General features: G+C 37.3%; 1 protein-coding gene across 2 annotated transcripts in view; it reads left to right on the forward strand.

Annotated features, from left to right (window-relative positions):
- CDKAL1 (CDK5 regulatory subunit associated protein 1 like 1) overlaps window positions 1–25,411 on the forward strand; it is a 671,286-nt gene that overhangs the window by 289,405 nt on the left and 356,470 nt on the right. For both annotated transcript variants that reach the window (XM_044917193.1, XM_021696901.1), the window contains one exon: window positions 15,895–15,998. In XM_044917193.1, coding sequence (XP_044773128.1) covers window positions 15,895–15,998 — 104 coding nt within the window. The remainder of the gene's footprint in view (window positions 1–15,894; window positions 15,999–25,411) is intronic.

Consider the following 25,411-nt stretch of genomic DNA (forward strand, 5'->3'; position numbering starts at 1 on the left):
CTGGGTAGTGTATTTGGCATGGTGTACACGTTGTGTTGTGTTTACATCCTGTGTATGGTCCCTGGCCTTATAGTTCTAGTCCCTGAGCTTCTGTTTCCAGTTCCCAGCTGCCTGACCTTGAAGACAAGAGAGCAGCTCATCCTTTTGTCTGGCAAGATCCATATTGTCTTCTTGCATCTTCTCCATTCCTGAATTCCCTTTCCCTGCCTCATTGTATCTTACTGGATTTGTATCCAAGAAGATTCAGTTATGAATGCCAGCCGACCTTTGAGCTTTAGCACTGCTCCTGGCTCTGTAACCAAGTACTGACTTGACAGCTGGTCTGGTTTATTATGAAATCACCAGTAGCTTTGGGTATGGATACTCTAGTGGTGTACACGGCTCTGTGTAGGACGTTACAACACCCAGTAAAATGAGTAAAATATATGCCTGTTCTCTAAGTCAATTGTCAACCACTAAGAGTATTAAACACACAATCACGTATTTTTTTTTCATTTTTTATTGTGGTAAAATACACATAACAAATTTTACCATCTTAACTTTTTAAGTGTTATTAAAATACATTCACATTTTTGTGCAGCCATCACAACACCCATTCCCATAATTCTTTTCATGTGGTAAAACTGAAACTCTGGACCCCTTAAACAGTAACTCCACATTCTCCCCTCCCCACAGCCACTGTCAGCGTGGTTCAGCTTCCTGCCTCGAATTTGGCTACTCTGAGTACCTCATACAAGTGGACTCCAAAGAGCATTTGTCTTTTTGTGACTAGCTTATTTCATTTAGTATATTGTCTTCAAAACTCACACATATTGTAGCATATTGCAGAATTTTCATTCCTTCTCAGGGTGAATAATAATAGTCCAGTGTATTTTCCTTAACCATTCATCTGTCAATGGACATTGGGTTAATTCCACATTTTGGCTATTTTAAGTAATGCTGCTGCTATGAATACGGATATATAAATATCTCTTTGAGACTTGCTTTCAATTCTTTGGCGTATATACCTAGAAGTGGAATTGCTGGGAAATTCTACGTTTTTGATTTTTTGAGGAACTGCCGTACTGTTTTCCATGGTGGCTGCACCATTCTACATTCTTACCAGCAGGGCACGAGGGTTCCAATTTCTCTATATATTTGCCAACACTTATGTTTCCCGTTTTGTTTTGTTTTTTGTTGTTTGTTTGGTTGTTTTCTTTTTATCAAATGGGTGTGAGATGGTATTTTATCGTAGCTTTGATTTGCATTTCCCTAATGATTAGTCATGTTAGGTATCTTTTCATGTGTGTATTGTACATTTGCATATCTTTGGAGAAATGTCTGTGCAAGTCCTTTGCCCATTTTTGAATTGGGTTGTTTGTTTTGTTGTTGAGTTTTAGGAGTTCTCTGTAATTCTCTTAATCTCTTATCAGATATATGATTTGTAATTCTTTCTCTGATTCTGTGGGTTACCTTTTTACTCTGTTGAAAGTGTCTTTTGGAGAAAAAATTTAATTTTTCTTAAATCCAGTTTCTCTGTTTTTTTTCTTTTGTTGCCTGGGCCTTTGGTATCATATCCAAGAAATTATTGCCAAATCGAGGTCATAATTTCTTCTCAGAGTTTCATTGTTTTAGGTCTCACATTTAGCTTTTTGATGCATTTTTGAGTTAATTTTTTTATATGGTGTCAGGTAAGGGCCCAGCTTCGTCATTTTGCATGTGGATATCCAGTTTTCTCAGGATCATTTGTTGCAAAGACTGTCCTTATCTCGTCGAATGGCTTGGCACCCTAGAGAAAATCATTTGACCATGTATGTGTGGGTTTATTTCTGGGTTCTCCATTTTATCCCACTGGCCTGTAAGTCTGTGTTGTGCTAATACCAAACTGTTTTTGATACCTATAACTCGGCAATAAGTTTTGAAATCAGTAGTGTGAACCCTATAGTTTCATTCTTTCTCAAGATTGTTTTGGCTATTTGGTGTCCCTTGAGATTCCATTTGAATTTCAGGATGTGTCTCCCCTCCCCCCCCCCCCACTCCACCCCCCGCAAAAAGCATCATTGGGATTTTGATAGGGATTGCATTGAATCCGTATACCACTTTGGGTAGTATTGACATTTTAACAATATTCATCCAATCTATGATAATGCAATGTGTTTCCGTTATATCTTTTTCAGTTTCTTTCAGCAGTGTTTTGTAGTTTTTATTGTGTAAGTAACTTTCACTTTGATTAAGTTAATTCCTAAATACTTTATTCTTTCTGATGTGGTTGTAAATGAAGTTGTTTTTGTAATTTCCTTTTCAGATTTTTCATTGTTCATGTATAGAAATGCAGCTGATTTTTGTATATTGACTCTTGTTCATGATACTTTGCTGGATTCATTTATTCTGGTGTTGGGGGGTATATTTAGGATTTCCTACATAGAAGATCATGTCATCTGTAAACAGATAATTTTACGTCTTCCTTTCCAATTTGGTTGCCTTTTGTTTCTTTAACTTGCCTAATTGCTCAGGCTAGAACTTCCAGAACTTTGTTGAATAGGTAAAAATGAGCATCCTTGCCTTGTTCCTGATTGTAAAGGAAGAGCTTTCAGTTTTTACTTTGAGTGTGATCCTCACTGTTTTTCTCATACGACTTTTATTGTGCTGAAGAAGTTTTCTTCTATTCCTAGTTTATTGTGTTTTCATCAAGAAAGATGTTGAATTTTGTCAAGTGCTTTTTCTGCATCAATTGAGATGATCATATGTTTTTTCTCCTTAATTCTGTTGATATGGCATATTACATGGATTGATTTTTTAAAAAAGATTTTATTAGAGAGAGCGTGCAAGCGAGAGCACATGCGCAAGAGAGAATGAATGGGGGGAGGGGCAGAGGGAGAGGGAGAAGCAGACTCCCCGCTGAGCAGGGAGCCTGACTCTCTGGCTGGGTCCCAACATCCTAGGGCCTGAGCTGAAGGCAGACGCTTAACCAACTGAGCCACCCAGGTACATGGATGGATTTTTATATGCTGAACTATCCTTGCATTCCAAGAACAAATCCCACATGATTATGATGTATAATCCTTTTAATATGCTAATGAGTTGTGTTTGCTAGTATTTTGTTGAGGATTTTTGCATCCATGTTCATAAGGGATATTGGTCTGTAATTTTTCTTGGGGTGTCATTGCCTGGCTTTAGTATCAAGGTAATGCTGCCCTTATAGAATAAGTTAGGAAGTGTTCCCTTCTCTTTAGTTCGGAAAAGTTTGAGAAGGATTGGTATTGCTTCTTAAGTGTTAGGTAGAATTCACCAATGAAGCTGTCAGGTTCCAGGCTTTTCTTTGTTAGGAGAGTTTTGATTACTGATTTAAGCTTTTTAGTGGTTATAGACCTATTTAGATTCCCTGTTGCTTCATGACTTGCTTTTAGAAGGTTTTGTGTTTTCAGGAATATATCCATTTTAATGAGGTTATCCAGTTTGTTGGTGTACAGTTGTTCATGGTACGTCTCTTATAATCCTGTATATTTCTTTAGAATTGTTAGTAATGTCCCACTTTCATTTCTGATTATAGTAATTTGAGTGTTTTTTTCTTAGTCCATGTAGCTAAAGGTTTGTCAATTTTGTGGATCTTTTCCTAGAATCAGCTTTTTTGTTGATTTTCTCTGGTGTTTTTCTGTTCTCTATTTCATTCATCTCTTCTCAAATCTTTATTATTTCCTTCTGCTAGCTTTGGTTTTAGTTTATTCTTCTTTTTCTCTTTTCCTGAGTTATAAAGTTGGGTGTTGATATGAGATCTTTCTTTGAAAAAGAAAAAAGTGTTTATAGCTATAAATTTTCTCCTTAGTACTGCTTTGTCTGCGTCCCATAAGTTTTGGTGTGTGGTATTTTTGTTTTCCTTCATCAATAAGTATGTTCTCCTTTGATCCATTGGTTGTTTAAAAGTGTGTTGTTTAATTTCCACAGTTTTGTGAATTTTTCTGTTCTGATTTCCAACTTCATTCGTTGTGTTCAGAGAAGATACTTTTAAATCTATGGAGACTTAATTTGTGTCCTGACCTATGGTCTGTCCTGGAATATGTGCCATGTGTATTCTGTTGCTGTTGGGTAGAATGTTCTGTTAGATCTAGATGGTTCATTGTATTGCTTAGGTTCTCTGTGTCTACTTTCCTTCTGTCTGGTTGTTCTGTTCATTATTGAGAGTGGATATTAAAGTAACTACTCTTGTAGAGCTATTTCTTTTTTGAATTCTCTCAGTTTTTGCTTCATATTTTGATGGTGTGTCATTACTGTGTAAGTGTTTATACTTGTTATATCTTCTTGCAGTATTGAATCTTTTATCAACGTGTAATGCACTTCTTTGTTTTCATTACATTTTTTGATTTAATGCCTGTTGTGTGTGATATTGGTATAGCAACCCTTGCTCTCTTTTGGTAATTAAGTACTGGGAATATCTTGTTCCATCCTTTTACTTTCAACCTCTCTGTGTCTTTGGATCTAAAGTGAGTCTCTTGTGGACAACATATAGTTGGATCTTGTTTTTATCCATTCTGCCAACCTCTGTCTTTTGATTGGAGAGTTTAATTCATTTGCATTTAATTACTAATAAGGAGGGACTGACTTCTCTCTTTGTGCTGTTTTCTGTATGCCTTATAAAGCTTTTGCCCCTAATTTACTGCATTATTGTTTTCCTTTGCATTTAAATTTTATTTTTTATTTTTTTAAGATTTTATTTATTTATTTGACAGAGAGAGAGACAGCGAGAGAGGGAACACAAGCAGGGGGAGTGGGAGAGGGAGAAGCAGGCTTCCCACCGAGCAGGGAGCCCGATGCGGGGCTCGATCCCAGGACCCTGGGACCATGACCTGAGCCAAAGGCAGACGCTTAACAACTGAGCCACCCAGATGCCCCTGTTTTCCTTTGCATTTAGTTGATTTTTTATAGTGAAAGTTTTAAGTAACTTTCTCATTTCCTTGTGTTTATATTTTGTAGCTGTTTTCATTATGGTTACCATGGGGATTATATTTAACATTCTAAAGTTATAACACTAATTTGAATGTATACCAGCTTAATGTCAACAACAATAAAACCTGTGCTCCTTTTCAGCTCATCCCCACGTCTTTTGGTTGTTGATGCCGAATCTCTCTAGTGAATTTTTCATTTTGCTTCTTGTAGTTCTCCGCTCCAGAATTTCTTTGTTTTATGCTTTCTGTTCTTTCATTTCCATTTTTTCATTCATTGTTCTCTTGATTTTTGCACATTTTTTGTTCTTTGAACATCTTTAAGACAGTTGTTTTACAAGACAAAACAGAGAGGGAGACAAACCATAAGAGACTCTTAATCTATCAGGAGACAAACTGAGGGTTGTTGGAGGGGAGGAGGGTGGAAGGGATGGGGTGGCTGGGTGATGGACATTGGGGAGGGTATGTGCTATGGTGAGCACTGTGAATTGTGCAAGACTGATGAATCACAGACTTGTACCCCTGAAACAAATAATACATTATGTTAATTTTAAAAAAAAATTGGAAAAAGCCAGTTGTTTTATTTTTTTTCTTTCCTTAATTTTTTTTTTTCTTTCTTTCTTTCTTTATTTGAGAGAGAGAGACTGTGAGAGAGAGCACATGAGAGGGGGGAGGGTCGGGAGGGTCAGAGGGAGAAGCAGACTCCCTGCCGAGCAGGGAGCCCAATGCGGGACTCGATCCAGGGACTCCAGGATCATGACCTGAGCCGAAGGCAGTCGCTTAACCAACTGAGCCACCCAAGCGCCCAATTTTTTTTTCTTTTTTTATTATTATGTTAATCACCATGCATTACATCATTGGTTTTTGATGTAGTGTTCCATGATTCATTGTTTGCGTATAATACCCAGTGCTCCGTGCAGAACGTGCCCTCTTTAATACCCATCACCGGGCTAACCCATCCCCCCACCCGCTCCCCTCTAGAACCCTCAGTTTGTTTCTCAGAGTCCATAGTCTCTCATGGTTCTTCTCCCCTTCTGTTTTCCCCCCCTTCATTCTTCCCCTCCTATCTTCTTCTTCTTCTTTTTTTTTTTTTTAACATATAATGTATTATTTGTTTCAGAGGTACAGGTCTGTTATTCAACAGTCTTACACAATTCACAGCACTCACCATAGCACATACCCTCCCCAATGTCTATCACCCAGCCACCCCATCCCTCCCACCCCACCCCCCACTCCAGCAACCCTCAGTTTGTTTCCTGAGATTAAGAATTCCTCATGTCAGTGAGGTCCTTTGATACATGTCTTTCTCTAATTGACTTATTTCGCTCAGCAATGTTGAAAAAGATAAGCAAAGCCAGTTGTTTTAAAGTCTTTGTCTAGTATATCTGCCATAGGACTTTCTTGGGGACAGTTTTTGTTGACGTATTTTTTTCCTTTGAATGAGCCATACTTTCCTGTTTCTTTGTGTCTTGTGATTTTTTTTTTTTCCCAACACCTGACATTTGAATCTAATAATGCGGTAACTCGGGAAATCAGATTCTCCCCCTGCACAGGTTTTGCTGGGTTTTGTTATTGTTTATTTTTTAATTGTTGTACACTTTGTTTGTGGTGAGGATCAGCCTGAGGTATGAACTTAAGATCTTCTCAGGTCTTTTCTGATCCTTTTTCTGGGCATGTGTGGTCACTTTCTAATTTTGCTCATATGTGCAGTTGTTTTTTGAGTGTCCTAATCTTCAAAGCTGGGCTCCCCAAAGGAAAACAAGTGAAAACTGAAGGGGGAGGAGGGATGCTGGCCCTTTAAATCTTCTGACAGTCACTTCAGCTAGAGAGGTAGAGATTTTTAACAATGTGGGGAGGTGCTGCAATGGCTGCCACCTTTTTATCTTGAGCCTCTGTGATAAGAAGTGGCAATCAGAGCATCATTCCTGATATTTCGGGAGCAAGGTCCTTTCTACCCACCCTAGCACCCACATGCTGTGTGTAAGCTGCTCTCAGAACACATGTACAGCTGCCTTGCTACATGGCTAGGGGTAAGGTGTTGGCGGGGTAGGAGCCACTCCTGAGCTAAAAGCTGAAATTACCCAAAAGTTGCCATCCAGATCTTCCCCTGGAAGTTGCAAGCTCTTAGCCCTTAGAAACCAGAGTTCCAAAATTGTTGCATCAGACAGATTCTGTCAGTGCAGTACTCTCAAGGTGAGGACACCCTTTCCTGGAGCTTCCCAATCCACCATCCTCCTAGGATCCTCCCCACTCATCATGTGTTCTTACACACATGTGTAAGATAGGTTGTATCTTAAGAGAGGTCAAGTACAATCAGTGCTGAAGGAGTTCCAGATAAGATAGATTCATCTTTGGGGACTTCTGGCTGGCTCAGTTGGAAGAGCATGCAACTCTTGATCTCAGGGTCACGAGTTTGAGACCCATGTTGGGTGTAGAGTTTACTTAAAAAAAAAAAAAAAAGATAGATTCATCTTTCATTGAGCTGTCTGTGTAGCTCTGAGTAAATTTCTTACTCTTTTTCAACTTCAGTTTCCTCTATGGAAGTTAGTGATAAAAATACTGATATCAAGATTTCTGTGAGGATGAATGAAACCATGCAAAATGCATGACTGAGTGTCCAGCATTGAGCAACCACCTTTTATTATTGTTAGCAACCCTCTCCCCACTCTCCCCCTCCGCCCCCCCAGCCAGGTGATTTTAAAGATTGTGGTGATTTTTACACAGATTAATGGGTGGTGATGATAAAGGTAATTGTGTTAGGTAAAGGGAATGGGAAATAAGCATATAGAGCTGAAATATGTTGGAACATCTTTTTGAAGCAAAGGATGTAGCCCAGTAGCTAATGGAGGTAGAATAAGAGAAAAATGTAGCTGCGGTTGTTTTTTAATTCAGGAGAAAGTCTAGCTGCTGCCAAACCCCCTCTCTCCTTCCCTCCCTTCCTTTCTTTTTCAAAAGGAAAAGCAACTTCAGAAAGGTAACAGTTGAAGAGAGAGATTGTAATTATTAGAATAAGATGTCGGGGTTGGGGACAGAAGATGGAGTCAGTAACCCTGGTGGAGAGATTCAGTTCAGGTTGGAGGCTTCCTGGCCACAGGAAGCTTAAAGAATTTAAGGTTTTGGAACTATATTTTGTTAGTTTTTAAGGATGTCATTTTTTCTTTGCTTGTTCAGGATTTTGAAAAGCTTGGCAAACAAGTATTATATTATCATTTGAAGATCTAATCAGATCCTGCTGATAGGAGTATCTCTTACATTTGTTTAAAAGATCAAAAGGTTTATAATTTTCCTGGAAATACTTTTAAAACCAAGATGAGGGCTCAAAATAGGCTATATTTAACAGCCAAGTCTGGCACAACCTACCCTGTGTGAACCTTTTGTTTCCTGAGGTGTTTTTTGTTTTGTTTTGTTTTGTTTTTTTTTGGTTTGCTTCATTTTACTTCAGTTATGGAAGAATGTGGCTGGCCCACAGCATGATTTTTGTAAGGTTTAGTGCTGTAAAGGGCTTATTATTTTGTAAGGTTGAAGCTTTGAGGAGTATTGTACTTTGTCAATTGATTAAAAGTAAGTAAGATTGAATTATGTGAATGAAACTGAATATACTAGTTTGAAGTGTTAATGTCTGAGTCCACAATAGTTTTTTTGCATATTTAAATTTATTTTTGACCCTAAAACACAGAGAGAAAGGAAATTCTGAGTCACATAGGCTTTTTTCCTCCCGCATAAAAAAAAGATATCAGTATGGGTGAATTTTTAAAAGTATAAATCTGATTTTTAAATTATTTCAGAACTTGTGATATTTAAAGATGCTCTTTAAAGGAAAAAAAACTGAATATGTTAAAACTTTTAGTTTTCATTTGCTTTCTGTGGCTTAGGTATTAAATTTGACATTTTGTTATGCATTTGAGCCCTTTGAAATATTTTAATTTGTGAAAATTGTTATTTCATCTCTTTGGTTTCCGTAACTTAAAAATATTCTGCCACAGATGCTTTTTAAAACTTTAGAGTTGTACTGCTAAATTGAATGCTGAATCTGTCTTTGCTTTTGAGGTGTTTAGTTCCTTCTTGGCCTGTGGCCATATGACACCCTTACACAGAGCAGTAGGTGTGGTGGGCTCGCTTTATTATTCTATCAGGACAGCTGATGGCTCTTCAGGATTTTCCATCTTCCTTGGAGTTTCACAGGCATCTCTTTCTGGTTTTGGCTTTCAACAGTCAGCCTTCAAAGATCTTTTGTTTTCTGACGGTTGAAGAAATTGGCTTGATGTTCTTACTCCCAGACAATTATTTAATTGTTTACAGATAACTTGAAAGTATCTAGTAAAGGTTTCTATGATGAATCCCTTTATTTTATTGGAAGCTTGTCATGTCGAAATTGAGAAAATTGTTTTTAACCTAAATATCAAAAACTCATTCTTTTCTGATTCTGTTGTACATATCTTTCTTATGTATTATAACAGGTCTCTCTCTTTTTTAAGTGTAAGGTATAGCAGATTTGATGCTTGACATAGTGCTCTTACAACATGCTTGAACAAATATGCTTTATAGAAATTTTCGCTTTATCAAAATAACATATTTTGATAACTGCAGATAAGGATGAACCTATCTTATACAATAAAGAGTTTAGAACTTCAAAAACATATCACATCAGCCACCCTAATTAACCCCAGGGGAGCAGTTTAGTGAAGAATATTTTGAATTCTTAATGTAATATTTATACTTACTGGCTTATTTTGATTATTGTAAATGTTTCCAAATATCACCTTGTTTTATTAAAATGTTCTAGTGGATTTTCATGAGGGAGTTTTCCATGGGGTTACATTTCCACCTTTATTAAGTGAGCCAGTAGGAAAATATGATTTGGTTTCCACAGTTGGTTTAAGCCAACCCATCAGCAGCACATCTGTTCCATAAAGTTAGGTACATCTGGAACATGATAATGCATAATTATTTCTTTACAGAATTGTTTAGAACAGTCACATTAAACAACCAGTGGCCAACAGTTACCAATCACTTACTAGGTGCGGATGCTATTCTAAATACTTCACGTGTGTTCATTCGTTCATATTATAAATGTTTCACATACATGTTTACTTCTCCTTCTGTTTTCCTTCCCCTTCTTCAGGCTGGTGTCCCTCAAGAGAGTTACTTTTAAGAAATAGCCCAAGTCAGAAATAGTAGTAGCTTTTATTAAGATTATCCACTTAATTTATGGAACTCTCCATTGGTAATAGAAATAAGAGAGAGGGGTCAAGAGACTTGAAGTAGTTTCAGGAGGCAAAGAGAGCAGATTCTCTGCAAGAGTGCTGATTTACCCAAAGTGAATGCCCGTCATAAGGGGATATCACAGGTAAAGGAATGGTAGGGCTTGCTGCATTGAACATTACCATGGTGCCACTTGAGAAGGGCAGCAAGAACCTGAGCAGTAGAATTTAAAAAGACATGGCATATCAAATGAGATAACACATTTTGCCCCAATGCCAGCAAGAAGATGAAAAACAATTTGTAAAGAAGGATGGAATAACTGGTTAGGCTAGTGGGTGGAAAAGAAATCAGATTTCCAAAGAATGAAAGAGAGAAACACATGTTTTAGACAACTAACTTCATATACAGGATGATAAGTACTGGCAATATATTTGAATCCATATGCTACATTAGTTGTATCTCATGTCAGATGATTGACTAGTTTATTATTTGCATCTGTATGTAGCTAGGATGTTTGACACACATTTATTCTGGGGAGTCCGATTGGTATGGAAACAGCATGAAGTTTAAAATTTGGATCATAGCTACGTGTCTTGAGCAAGCTACTTACTAGATTTCTCCCCTCTCCTTCCCATTTTTACTGAGATATTATTGACATATCACATTGTATAAGTTCAGAGTATATACAGCATAATGATTTGATATATGTCTATATTGTGAAATGCTTACCACAGTAAGTTTAGTTAACAGATTTCCCTGCACACGGTTAACATTTTTTTTCTTGTGATAAGAACTTTTAAGACCTAGATCTCAGAAATTTTCAAATATAAGATACAATACTGATAATTATAATCACCATGCTGTACATTACGTCCCCAGAACTTAATTTTGCTTATAACTAGAAGTTTCTACCTTTAGATCACCTTCACCCATTTCCCAACCCCACTCCCCACTTCTGGCAACCACCAGTCTCTTCTCTGTTTCTATGAGTTTGTTTGTAGATTCCACCTATAAGTGAGGTCATACACACTTTGTATTTCTCTGTCTGACTTATTTCACGTAGCATAATAAAACCCTCAGTATTCATCCATGTTGTTGGAAATGGCAGAATTTCCTGCTTTTTTATGGATGAATAGTGTTCCATTGTGTATGTGTGTATACGTATACACACACACCATGTGTTTTATTCATCTGTTTATCTGTTGGACAAACTTAAGTTGTTTCTATGTCTTGGGTATTGTAAATAATGGAATGACAATGAGGATGCAGACATCTGAGATTGTGATTCCCTTTCTTTTGGATATATACTCAGAAGTGGAATTGTTGGATCATGTGCTTGTTGTATTTTTAACTTTTGGGGAACCTCCATACTGTTTTTTATAGTGGTTGCACCAATTTATATCCCCCCCAAAAGTGGCCAGATGTTCCCTTTCTTTTCTGTACATCCTTACCAACACTTGGTTATCTTTTGTCTTTTTGTTGATCGCCTTCCTAACAGGTGTGAAGTGATACTTCATTGTGGTTCTGATTTACATTTCCTTGATGACTGGTGATGTTGAGCCCCTTTTCATGTACCTGTTGGACATTTGTATGTCTTCTTTGGAAATGTCTATTCAGATTCTTTGGCCATTTTAAATTGGATTATTTGTTTGCTTGTTTTCGCTATTGAGTTCCTTATATATTTTGGATATAAAGCCCTTATTGGATATTAGGATTTCTTATTATGGAATAATAATCAAATGTTTGAATCACTTATTATGTTATGAATTAGATGTGTGCTTTGAAAATATTTTCTCCCAATCTGTAGGTTGCCTTTTCATTTTGTTGATCACTTCTTTTGCTGTGAAGAAGCTTTTTATTTTGATGTAGTCCCACTTGTTTATTTTTTATTTTGTTGCTGTGCTTTAAGGTGTCACATCTGAAAAATCATTGCTAAGACCCATGTCAAGGAAGTTTCTTCGTGTTTTCTTCTAAAACTTTTATGGGTTTTGGTCTTACATATAAATCTTTAATCCATTTCAAATTAATTCTTGCGAGTGGTATAAGACAGTGGTCTAGTTTCATTGTTTTTGCAAGAGAACATCCAGTTTTCCTGGCAACATTTATTGAATAGACTAACCTTTTCTCCATTGAATATTCTTGTCTCCTTTGTCAAATATTAGTTGAGTGTATATGCATAGGCTTATTTCTGGGCTCTTAATTCTCTTCCATTTGTCTGTTTGTCTGTTTTTATGTCAGTACCATAATGTCTTGATCACTGTAGCTTTGTAATATTGTGTGAAATCAGGAAATGTGATGCTTCCTAGCTGTGTTCTTTCTCAGGACTGTTTTAGCTATTATTAAGAGTCTTTTATAGTTCCAGACAAATTGTAAGATTATTTTCTCTATTTCTGTAAAAAATGCCATTGAAATCTTGATAGGGATTGTATTGAGTCTATAGACATCTTTGAGCAGTATGGACATTTTAACAGTATTAAATCTTCCAATCCATGAGCATGGACTATTTCTCCCAATTACTTGTATCTTCTTCAATTTCTTTCATCATTGTCTTATTATTTTCAGTGTACAGGTTTTTTACCTCCTTGGTTAAATTTGTTCCTATATATTTTATCATTTTTGGTGTTATTGTAAATGAGATTATTTTCTTTATTTCTTTTTCAGATACATTGTTAGTGTATAGAAATGCTGCTGTTGATTTGGTATCCTCTAACTTTACTAACTTCATTGATTAGATCTAACAGGTTTTTGGTGGAGTTTTTAGGATTTTTTATGGATAAGACCATGTCATCAACAGGGGCACCTGGGTGGCTCAATCTGTTAAGCATCTGCCTTGGGCTCAGGTCATGACCCAGAGTCCTGGGATTGAGCCCTGAGTCAGGCTCCCTGCTTATCAGGGAGCCTGCTTCTCCCTCTCCCCCACTGCTTGTGCTCACTCTCTCTCTCTGTCTCTCGCTGTCTCTCTCTCTCAAATAAATAAAATCTTAAAAAAAAATCATGTCATCTGCAAACATAATTTTACTTCTCTGATTAAGATGCCTTTTATTTATTTTTCTTGTCTAATTACCCTGGCTAGGACTTACATGACTCTGTTGAATAGGAATGGGGAGAGTGGATGCCTTTGTTTTTGACCTTGGAGGAAAAGCTTTGACCCTTTCACCACTGAGTATGATGTAAACTGTGGGTTTGTCATGTATGGTCTTTATTGTCTTGTAGTACAGTATTCTATACCCAGTTTGTTGAACCTTCTTATTATGAATGGATGTTGAATTTTGTCAGATAGTTTTTCTGTATCTATTGAGATGAACATACGATTTTTATCCTCAATTCTATTAATGTGTTGTATCACATTTCTTCATTTGTGTGTGTTGAACCATCCTTGTTTCTGAGGGATGAATTCCACTTGATCGTGGTATGTGATTCTTTTAGTATGCTCTTGAATTTGGTATGCTAGTATTCTGTTGAGATTTTTTCATCTGTATTCATGAAGGATATTCACTTGTAGTTTTCTTTTTTTTTTTTTAAAGATTTATTTATTTGACAGAGAGAGACACAGCGTGAAAGGGAACACAAGCAGGGGGAGTGGGAGAGGGAGAAGCAGGCTCCTGGCCGAGCAGGGAGCCCGATGCGGGGCTCGATCCCAGGACCCCGGGATCATGACCTGAGCCGAAGGCAGACGCTTAACGACTGAGCCACCCAGGCACCCCTCACTTGTAGTTTTCTTGTCTTAAAATGTCCTTATCAGGCTCCGATATCAGGATAATAACAACCACATAGAATGAGTTTGAGAGTGTTCCCTCCTCTTCTGCTTTTTGGAAGAGTTTGAAAAGATTGGTATTCATTCTTTTTTAAATGTTTGACAAAATTCATCAGTGAAACTATCTAGTCCTGTGCTTTTCTTTGGTGGGATATGATTCAATCTCTTTACTCATTATTAATCTATTCAGATTTTCTATTTCTTCATGACTTAATCTTTGTAGGTTGTATGTTTCTAGGAATTGGTGCATTTCTTCTAGATTGTCCCTTTCTTCTAGATTTCTTCAGATTGTCTGCTATGAACAACCATATATATATATATATATATATATATATATATATATATATATAATGTCTCATTGTATTTCTGTGCTATCAGGTGATTATCAGACATTTTTGAAGTAGATTCTTCATCTGTAGGATGGGGATAGTAACACTGAACTCTGGAATGGTGAATGAGATAATGTGTATAAAACATCCAGGCAAGTGTCTGATGCTCAGTCAAGACTAAACAAAAGTGAGTTACTCTCCCAGGGAGAGCTAGCAACAGTTTTTTCTTTTCCCTTCTTATGGAACAGATGGAAATTGAAAAGAGAAGACCTATAACAACTGGGAGACTAGAATTTGTGCTCATAAGAGAGAGGCCACAATCTGTGTTTTATTTAAAAAAAAAAAAAAGTAAATGGCTTAGGAAGAAAAGAATGGTAGTTTTTTAAGATTATGTGGTTGGATAAACAGTAAAAATCATTTCTAAATATATGTGTTACTTAAGAGTGCCTTGCAAAATTATCAGAAATGAAGACTTGCAGGCCACATGGGTGCCTCAGTCTGTTAAGCGTCTGCCTTCAGCTCCGGTCATTATCTAGGGGTCCTGGGATTGAGCTCCATATTGGGCTCCCTGCTCAGCGGGATGTCTGCTTCTCCCTCTGCCTATCCTCTTGCTCATTCTCTCTCTCTCTCTCATCCTCTCTTTCTCTCAAATGAATAAATAAAATCTTGTAAAAAAAAAGAAATTAAGCATTGCATATTTGGCTGCTGAGTATAGTGATTCACATGTATCTCATAGTGAAATATTAACAAAATTACACATTGGTTAGGTTCAATTATTAAAAGTTCATTTTTTTTCTCATTTTGAAATTTTAAAGCATTTGTATTATGATGGTGTTTTTCTGTTCATTTTAGCAGTTGAATCAATGAAGAGTTATTTTCTTGTTTTGTTCAGTGTTGTTGAGCCTTTTTGGTGTAGGACTGTTCTATTATGTTGTAACTATTTCTTTTAGAATAACAAAATTTATTTACATTATATTTAAAAATTATGAGAGTAGAACCAGTGTTTTAGTTTTTCAAAGATAACTCTTTATCATGTCTACAGACTATTGGGAAATCTATTTTTTTATTTTTCAAAACTAATGTCATACTCCTTGTTTACTTTCTCTAATATAATTCTAGGGAGTATTCAGTGGACTTGTTTTAATATATTTTTTCTGACTTCAGGAGTGAAAAATGTTATCTGAAAATTTCTAAGGGTGTATTTTTTTATGAGAATGCTATGTTGCCTATTTATTCTTATATCATTAGTTAAAAGTTAAATGAATATGCTTTATTATTTCTAAATAATACAGTATACATAAGCAATACTAAATTTCTACTTTTACAGTGACCAAGCAATGTCACAGGTTTAAAAAAAATGTGGATCTTTTACGTTTCTTTTGACCACTTAATCATTGTAAGCATTTATAAACTTTGTTCCTCACTGATATGTTCGTTTGAAGATAATACTGTGTGATTCGTGCATTTTTGAATAGTTGAAACTTAAAAAAATTGCAAATTGTAAATTTCTGTGCCTTGTGGAAATAAAATAAGTATGAAGTATGATAGATACTGGTTTTTTAGTATTTTTCATATAAAGTGGCACATGTTACTAAAATAACATCTTGGTGTATGTTTTAGGTCTTTTTCCATGTTAAGTGTGTACTATCTTTTTTAAAAACTTGAGCCTCATTTATTGCTATCATTTGAACAGGTGTCTCAATGCTTGTACCTACTGCAAAACTAAACACGCCAGAGGAAATTTGGCCAGTTACCCAATTGATGAACTGGTAGAAAGAGCCAGACAGTCTTTTCAAGGTAAGAGTTTCTAGAATTATGTGCGATTTTAGCCTTCTTAATAAATTATAATAGTCTTCTAAATAACCCTTCACTTTAAATACATGCTTCTTTAGCTTTCTGAAGAGTTCATAAATATTTTAGTCTATGTGGCAGAAATGTTACCAGATCACTCAGCCAGGTTCTAGTATTCACATTACTCTTCTTTTACCACTCTTCCATTTTCTTATGATGTATTTTGAACTTTATCACCCACTTTCCCTTCACAGAAAAGACAAAAATAAAAAGTAAAAATGAAATCCATGACTGTCTGATGTGTGTTAAGACTTTTGTGGACTGAGAGAAATACTTTTCAAGATTTCCGACTCTTTCTTTGGTACTTTTTGGACGTTTGGAATGTAGAGTGAATAAGTGTTTCCAGGAGTCTTGCAAAAGGTAGATTTTACTATCAGTCAATGAAGATAACCCTCTTTACCTGCAGAACTTTGGACCAGCAAAGAGTGGTACCAGTAGAGAGTCCTAATGAGGATAATTCTTTGTGTGGGTGGCCACCTACTTCCGAATCATCACTTGCTGGAAAATGTGATTGTTTAGGTATCTCTCAGCATATAATAAGACTTATCTTCAACATGAGTCACAGTTGTGTTGACACATAACTGCTTAAACCATAAACTTCCTCTTTTGTCTTTGTTTATAGTATGTGTGTATAACATTGGTGTGTCTTTACACCCAATATGATATAATCTATTGTCTCGTGATCTTGTGGGTTAATAGTTACTGGCAATGTACTTTTCCTTTTAGCAAGTAAGCTGGAGTGCTGCTTTCAGTACGTCACACCCTCGAAGTGAAAGCATGAGTTCCGAACGCGTTTCTTTATTTAATCTATGTAGAGCTTTTATCAACATGAATTTGGAATGCTCTTTATAATAGAGAGAAAAGTACCCTCGATTGATTTATTAACACCTCCCAACAATTTTTTTCTATTTTTACATTCTTAGTTCAATCCCTTCCTTCATTCACATTCAACTTATATTGAACAAGAAATAAAAGGCAACTCATTGACTCCTGCCAGTGTTCTGTTTTAGAGCCAGATAATTATCTAATCTGAAAAACAGTCTGAGTGATTGTCTTTTGTACAACATGACTACGTTAAGGTGTGTTCAGAAAGGGCATAAATTTGCACAGAAACCTAATCTATTTGAAAAATGATGCCTTTGCTGGCATTCTAAATTGGTGTTTATTTTTCCATATATTTGTCAGAAAATGGGGATATTAAAACTCTATGAGCTATCCACCAAACACTGCAAATTGGTAGGAGTATGAATTAGTTCTTTCGAAGTACTTTTCCAACATTATGCATTTCTATCCGCAGCTAAATATAACTCTTAAATAAATTTTCTCACTTTACTCTGAAAATTTATTTTAAAGATCTAAAACTGATAAATCACCGTCTAGGACGTGAATGTATTCTCTTGGCTCCCTTATATCTATCTTCACCTATAACCTATCCTAACATTTTGATGTGATTGCTTCATGACTTAGTATGGACACATTGATTGATTGATTTTTATTTAAATTCAATTAATTAATATATAGTGTATTATTAGTTCCAGAAGTAGAGGTCAGTGATTCATCAGTCTTATATAACACCCAGTGCTCATTACATCACATGCCCTCCTTAATTGGACACATTTATGTATTACATTTGACTTGAGGTAAAAACCAGAAAGGAATAATCATAGTTTTTATAAACCAATCATGGAATTTTTCTGAAGATATCCAACGTAGTTCTCTGATTTATCTTATTTATCTTTGGAAACGCCCTCTGAGCAATGGAAGTACAGGGTGTGACTTCGGTCAGACTTTATTGTCATTTAGCATCATCATAGCCTCGTGGGTTGGGCCAGTTAAGGTGAATGTTACAAAGCATACATCAGAGGTTAGCAGTGATGTAGTGTTTATTCACAGAGGAAGCATTCGAAGAGATTTATTTAGTATTGCTTCCATCATCTGAGTGTGTGTTTGGGTATGCGTGTGTTGGTGTATTGCCTTTTTATTTCCAGCCATGGAATGCTGGCCACGTAACATCCTTCCGGTGTCTTGTTTATCTGTATATTAAAGCTGAAACTGAATGCTACTTTTTGGACTGGTGAGCTCATTTGATTGATGTATGATAGTGTTAACTAAAATATTGAGGTCATAACTTCCTAGGCAAGCCAGAGTGGTTAGGAAAACTTCAAGTCGTTAGGTATTAGATGCTCTTTGCCATAGGAGAGTTTGAATTTGAAACAGTGTTCTGCTGCTGACCAGCCACTGTGGTCTGAAGAAGGTATGTGGCCCCCTCCAGCCCGTGGTTTTCTCATTACTGTGACATTAAGTATTGTTTGTTGTTAGAATTTGAGATAACTTACAGGAAGTAATTGGCTGTGTTCTTCTTATGAAGAAGACATGTTACTTAAACTGAAGGAATTTAAAGTGAATCCAAGAAGTCTAATTTTGAGTGAGAATATTGAAACATCTGTAACAGACATTAATGACTAGAGTCAAATGACAGATTTTCTTTTGCTGCTAAAACATGTTTTAGGAAAAGTGCCTCTATAGAAAGAAACTATTTAGTGTGACTCTTACCTTTCATTCTCTTAATTTGAGAAAAGCAAATTCATGCTGAGAATGGCCTTATACCCTTTTTTTCCACTATAGGAAGTACCTGTCGATAGCTCACATTTTAAAGGCCTTAAGTTAATTATCTTTTTTTCTGCAAAGGACATTGGGATATTACTGATCTTACAGACTTCCTATATGTGAGCTTTAAAATGGTGAAGAATAATTATTGAGGTAAATATAATAGAAGAAATTCTCTCTCATCTCTGTGACTTTTGCATATTTGTTCTTTAATAATTCAGGTGTTAGGAATATTCTTTGAGCTAGAACCCCTTAAATTCTGCATGACACCATTATTATTAAATGGCCCTATAATTAATAATAAACAATATGGTTCTTTGAAAGGATACTTTAAGATGAAAACCCTAACTATGCTGCCAATAAGTTTTAGTATTATGAAAGCCACTCTGTCAGTGGAAGTTAAATTTCCCATACTGAAAAGTACATTTCCTTTCTTTTTCTTAAAGTTTTTGATGACTGTGTGTCAGAAATACCAAATGACTTTTAAAAACTCTGAACCAGTTGTAGAATAGGGATAGAACCCAGATTGCCTGTCCTGTGGTACAATAAGAGCACAATTTCTTTCTGAATAGCTTATTTATGAAACCTTTTATATTCATAAAAATTTATTTCTTAGTAGTCTAATGAATGAAGAGACTAAGGGCTGACCCAAAGACAAGGGAGCATTCAAAAGAGATTCTGAAATAATCATGAAATCATTCTGAATGTACAGTGGATTCCCAAAGCACCAAAAATAGACTGACTATACATTCAGCTGCCAAAAAGTGAGAAAGAGAGCTCATTAAATTTTGAATGGATAGCGTTAAAGTCAAAATTATTTGTGTTTTTAAATAAAAACTTTAGTTTGCCTTTTACAAAAAATACATAGATATATACACACACACACACATATCTATGTATATATGTATTTATATTTGGTTGGTTTCCTAGCCTTTTTTTTTCCTCCTTTTTTCCCTTTTTCTCTCAACCCAGTCCCCTTGACATTTTCACCTTCTCAACATGTTTATCATTTTTGTGGCCAGTTCTGAATATAAGATTTATCAAGTAACTTGAGCTTCTCCTCTCATTGTTCTAACAGCCTGTGGGGGAAAACTTTCCCCTCACCTCCTCACCTCTGCTGAGATTTAGGTTTTAAAAATTCCTGGGCATCGCAGTGTTTGGGGACTGGGGTTTGACATGGTTGCATTTTAGATATCTAGAAAAGCATGTCAAGCTGTGACCAGGACTTTGTTGGGGCCAGAATGAATTTACAAGCTAGTGTTTTCTAGGATATTTGTATTGATTTTTCTCTAGCAGCTAATCAATCAGTTTCAGTTGTGTAAGTGATGGAGCAAACCTTCTTAAGTGTGCTGGGTGAATGGTGTGGAAACAACACCGTTCACTGCTGTCTCTGGAATCAAAATGTAGAGTTGATGGATGAGCTATTTTTATAGCGATTGTGTGCTTTTCTAGATCTCATTTGTGTGTTGCTACCTTTTCTCTCCCTCATAAATCTGAAAAACCCTCTAAGGATAAGTGGCATAAACTGGTCATGGAAAGGTAAATAAATTAAGATGAAGTATTCAAAGCAGGGAGATAATTTCTTGGTGTTTAGTGATTTTAGTATTAATGTTAAAATTTAAAAAAATGAATTCTGTTTGAGACTTGCAAAGATACTGTCCATCATGTGTTAGATTAATTACTCAATGCAACTGGAAAACATTACCTCCTGACCTTTTAGGGAGGAAAGGACATGAGCAGTATTTGATTTTCGGGTGTATGAACTTAGATTGTTGAATTTTACAGTTTATATCAAGCCACATTTGACTCATCACCATTAGCAGTGATTGCTATATATTGATTCTGATCCGAGATCAGAAAAGAGACCAATAATTGCATCCTATTAATTTATATGGCAGTTATTTCAATATCTCGTTTACTCCTTTATCTTTTCATTTGTGCTGTGTTGACAGAGAAATTTCTTTCTTCTGTAGGATTAATAATGTTAATTTACGTGTTTATTATACACTGTCAACTTCCAAGGAGGATTTTAGGCAGCTTACATTAAAGGATTGTGCTTGTAATGGACCCTGAAAATAAAAGCTGTATAAAATGTTGTATTGTGTTTGCAAAGAGGGAAGATAATTTTACAAACTGGTGAATCCTGGCTCTACAGAAGAATAAGGAAATACAGTGATTTATATACTTTGATATGAGTGTGTAAAAGGAAGCATATAGGTTATAATGAGGCAGGTACATGTTTCGAGGCTGTAGACACTGAGAACTATTTTCCTTTCATAAGAGACACTGAATAATATAATAAAATGCTTTTAGCTGGTCATATGTAGAAATTCAAGATATAGTCTCTACATGGCCTTTTCTTCTGTTGATTCTTTAAAAATCCAAAAATATAATTTTATTTTTATTTTTTAAAGATTTTATTTATTTGACAGAGAGAGAGACAGCGAGAGAGGGAACACAAGCAGGGGGAGTGGGAGAGGGAGAAGCAGGCTTCCCGCCGAGCAGGGAGCCCGATGTGGGACTCGATCCCAGGACTCCGGGATCATGACCTGAGCCGAAAGCAGACACTTAACCGACTGAGCCACCCAGGCGCCCAATGAAACTTTATTTATTTATTATTTTTTTATAAAGATTTTATTTATTTATTTGACAGAGAGAGACACAGCGAGAGAGGGAACACAAGCAGGGGGAGAGGGGAGGGGGAAGCAGGCCTCCCGCCCAGCAGGGAGCCCGATGCGGGGTTCGATCCCAGGACCCTGAGATCATGACCTGAGTCGAAGGCAGACGCTTAACCACTGAGCCATCCAGGCATCCCCCAAAATATAATATTAAATTGTAACTTTTCCAAAAAACTTTAATGGGAGAGCTAAATAAATGTGATGTGCAATAATACATGTAACTTGATAGGTGGACATGTTGCTTAAATATGTGTCAGTTACTCAATTTAAATATGTTAAGATTAATCACTTTGATTTCAGAGAATGCTAGTTAAGTCTGTCCTTGGCAAAGCGGAGTATAATTTACCTGGCCTTTGCCTATTCAGATCTCTGAGTTTCTAAGACAGTGGTGTTCAAATCTTTTTTTTTTTTTTTTTTAAGCAATAAAGAAAATCCTTTCTTCAAATGAAATTTGAAAAGTAAAAGCTGAGCCACCACGGTTTTAGTAGAGGTGAGACCCTGTTCAATGAGCCCCTTCCCTCAGAGGCCTGGTCTCAGAACCTTTAGAATCCAGCCTGAATTGGCCGGTTTACATTAGTAGTTCTTTAGCGCACAGGTTTTCCCTGCTCTGCGCAAGGAGAGCATGCCCACAAAATACTTCGTAAACTGAGGCGGCATGAAGCAAAGAAGCAATTACCATTAATTTATATGGAAAAAATCTTGAGTATTTCCCAGACCCCAGAAATAACCCCTCTTAGGCTTTACTGATATCTTAGGACAGACACATCTTGCCGATGGATCCACAAAATCAGTGGGGCTGAACACGGATGCTCACAGACAGTTCAGTGCCGGCGTCGAGGCTGAGTGTGCTTTCCTGGGGAGGAGCTCTGAGGGGCCACTCGCTGCTCAGGGTGCGTCATGCTGCCTCCTTTCGTGGCTAGCTGCAAGACAAATGCTAAATGCTGTTTTCACTTCTTGCCTTTTTTTTTTTTTTTTCTGGTAAAAACGAAAATCCTCTTTGGATTTCTTGCAGTTAGCAGAAAACAGGTAGTAACGTAGGTCTTTCATAAAAGCAAAGTGGCCTCACGTGAACCTTCGGACAATGGGAGTTTCCTGTATTCCTTAACACACCGGTCCAGGTGCGGCAGATGTTTTCTTGAAAGGGCCGGGTAGTGAGTTTTTTAGGCTTGGTGAACCCTAAGGCCTCTGTCGCAGCTGTTCATTTCTGCCCCCGAAGCATGAAAGCAGCCACAGACAATACAGAAACGAATGGGTGTGGCCGTGTTCCATTAAAGCATATTTATAACAGGAAATTATGGATGAAAGTGTTCACTGGTCACCTTTGGGAAAAGCTGACTTGAACAAATTAGAGAAGACTCTGTGGCAGAACTTCCCGTTGTTTCTAATATGCTAATATAGGTCATCAGTCCGTAAGAGAAGGAGGATGTGGTCTTTAGGGCCTGATGTTGATCTCGAAGAGATTGGTGCTCTCAGTCTGGCTGTTCATTTTAGTCACTTGGCAGTTATAACACCAAAGCCAGACTGATGTCTGTGTCCTGTTCCTGAGTCGCACCACACTTTCTGTGGACGGGGAGCCCTGCGCTCTCTAGAATACAGGTGAGTCTAGTGTACTGCTGGAGCTGAGAATGAGTTGAGAACCACTAGCTGAGAGAACTTCTGGTGGAAGCTGTAAAATGAGCTGACCCTCTCCCCCTCTACTGAGAGGGATCTCTGAGAGGAAACCCTGGTGATGAGTAAGGAAGAGCTGACTTAGAGGTGTGGGAGGGGCACCAGATGTGTTATCAGTTTCCCGACCCCCCCCCCCCAAGAGTCAGCGGAGGGTTTCAGAATGCAAAGGTGCTTATTTAAGGTAAAAGGGGCAATGATTTTTGTTGTCCCTAAGGTATCACAAAAGGGTCAACGACGCTTACTGAGTATTTACTGTGCTGTCTGGGAGCTAAAAAGATGAAAAACAAAACAACGAATACATGGGTCTTGTCATTGAGGAGCTCCTCCTAGTTTAGAAGGACAGGATAGCAAGTTGGGCTAATGAGAACTCAAGCCCCCAGAACCAGGAAGCAGGTAACAAAAATCACTGAGCCTATTAACATGTGTAAGCACCTGGATTTCCAAAATGTCCATTATGTACCTGGGGTGGTGTCCACAAATCGACCACACCTGGGTTACCTCTCCACCTTCCCTAACGCTGGGCCCCTGTCACCAGTCAACCAGGGCTTCTCCTGACAGTCCTCTCCACAGAGTTCTTGTCTGCCACCGCCATTGGAGCATGCTTAGTATCCTAAGTAGAATCTACTTGTGTTCCGAATCTTGGGGTTTCTGTGATGCTAGCAGTCTGTGAGAGACACTGGGCAGTGACTCCTTCACTGAAGTAACTATTGCAACTATATAGTTATTTTTCCATTCATTCGACAAGTATTTATTGAGCATTTGTCAGAAATAGTTCATGTTTCTGCTAATAGGCACGTGCTTTAGAAAAGGGGGGATAACGATACATTATTATAATCAGCCTTTGATTATTTCTGCCGATAAGATATGGAGGCCACTGGGTAAGGTTTGTTGGCCCTTGAGCAGACAGCTGACCTTCCATGTGGGAAACAAGGATGCAGTCCTGAGGCTGTTCAGCAGAATGGAATCTGTTCCTAGTTCTCAGAATTTTCCTAGTTCAGAGAACATAAAATCCAAAGTACAGAAACCTTGGAGCTTCCGGGAATACCTTTTTGTATCCATCCATAGGAAATCTAGAGTGTCATCTGTCCCCCACTGTTATTGAAGTTGTATTTTTTGGCTCCATTGTGTTCTGCAAAACAGCTTGCCAATACACAAGTATAGAATTATATTTAAAATAACGAGACCCTGGGAAAACAGGGGAGGACAGAAAAGTCAAGAGTGATGGGGAATTGCACACTGAAAGTAGGCCATCGTCACAGACGCAGTGTAGACTGAACTTCTGGCAAACTTGTTGTCTATAAGGAAAAAAACCCAGCTTGGCATTCGATTTGAAAGATTTTCACGTGTGAGTTCGAATAGAGAGTACTGAGAGATGTAGTGCTTCTCAACGGCATTCCTTTAACGCTGAAATTTACATTCTGCTTTCTTAAAGTTGCATATTTTGGCATTCCTTGTTAAGACTTGTAGCTGAGCCCTGAAAAGCGTAACACTCTGAAAGGCTTTCTGGGGAGTCTAAAACAATACATTCTAACTAGCTGTGACTTTGTAGCGACCTGGTCCCACTTGAAAGCCCTCAGGCACCACCAAGGAATCCCACAGTAGAGACTGAGAAAGGAGGGGTCTGTACACCCTGGGTTATCCTGTAAGATGATGCATCCCACTGCGGGAAGAAGATAGTAACATTTGTGTTTATGTATTTTCTCATTCTTGAAATTTTTCTTTTGCATATATTTTATACTGTACATAATACATTAGTACAAAAATGCATGAGTATAATTAATATGCATCTATGGGGATGCATTCTTAAATTTGGCTGATTTAGAGGAACACATGGCCCAATTCCCACTATCAGTGCAGCGCTTTCAGCCAGGCATTTGGTCTGAGTAGGGCAGCGGAGTTCTTTGCTCTCTTTTATGGTCCGAAGGTACCCGTATTCTGTTTTGCTTGAGTGCAAATCCTCTGCTTTTGAGATCAAATAAGCAAATAAGAAGTTATGTCTTTTGGAGGAAAACTAAAGCACTTAATGAAGACTCCTGCCGTGCATCTCTGCCCAGAGATGGAGACTCTGTCCTCAGTGGCACGTTTCCCCTTTCCTTACATCTGTGGTTTAGGCTGGAAGACTGAGCCAGGAGGGCATGGGGTCAGGCATATGAGCAGTGTGCATATTGGTTTAGTAGGTGCTCAATAAATGTTGAATGAGTTGCTAATCCTGAGTTGATGGGGCCTGATGAAATTCCATATGCGACTTGGAACCTGTAATGAAAATATAGCCTGGAAAAGCTAAATTTTAAAGTGGGCAAGAGATATTGCTTAGTTTCAGCTGTTCTTCAGGCACAACTGTGTACTGTGTCTTATAACACTGGCTTGATTTTATGACACCAGATATTTCGTGGTGGTGGCTTTCCA

Source organism: Neomonachus schauinslandi, chromosome 8, assembly GCF_002201575.2.
Source record: "Neomonachus schauinslandi chromosome 8, ASM220157v2, whole genome shotgun sequence".
Lineage (NCBI taxonomy): Eukaryota > Metazoa > Chordata > Mammalia > Carnivora > Phocidae > Neomonachus > Neomonachus schauinslandi.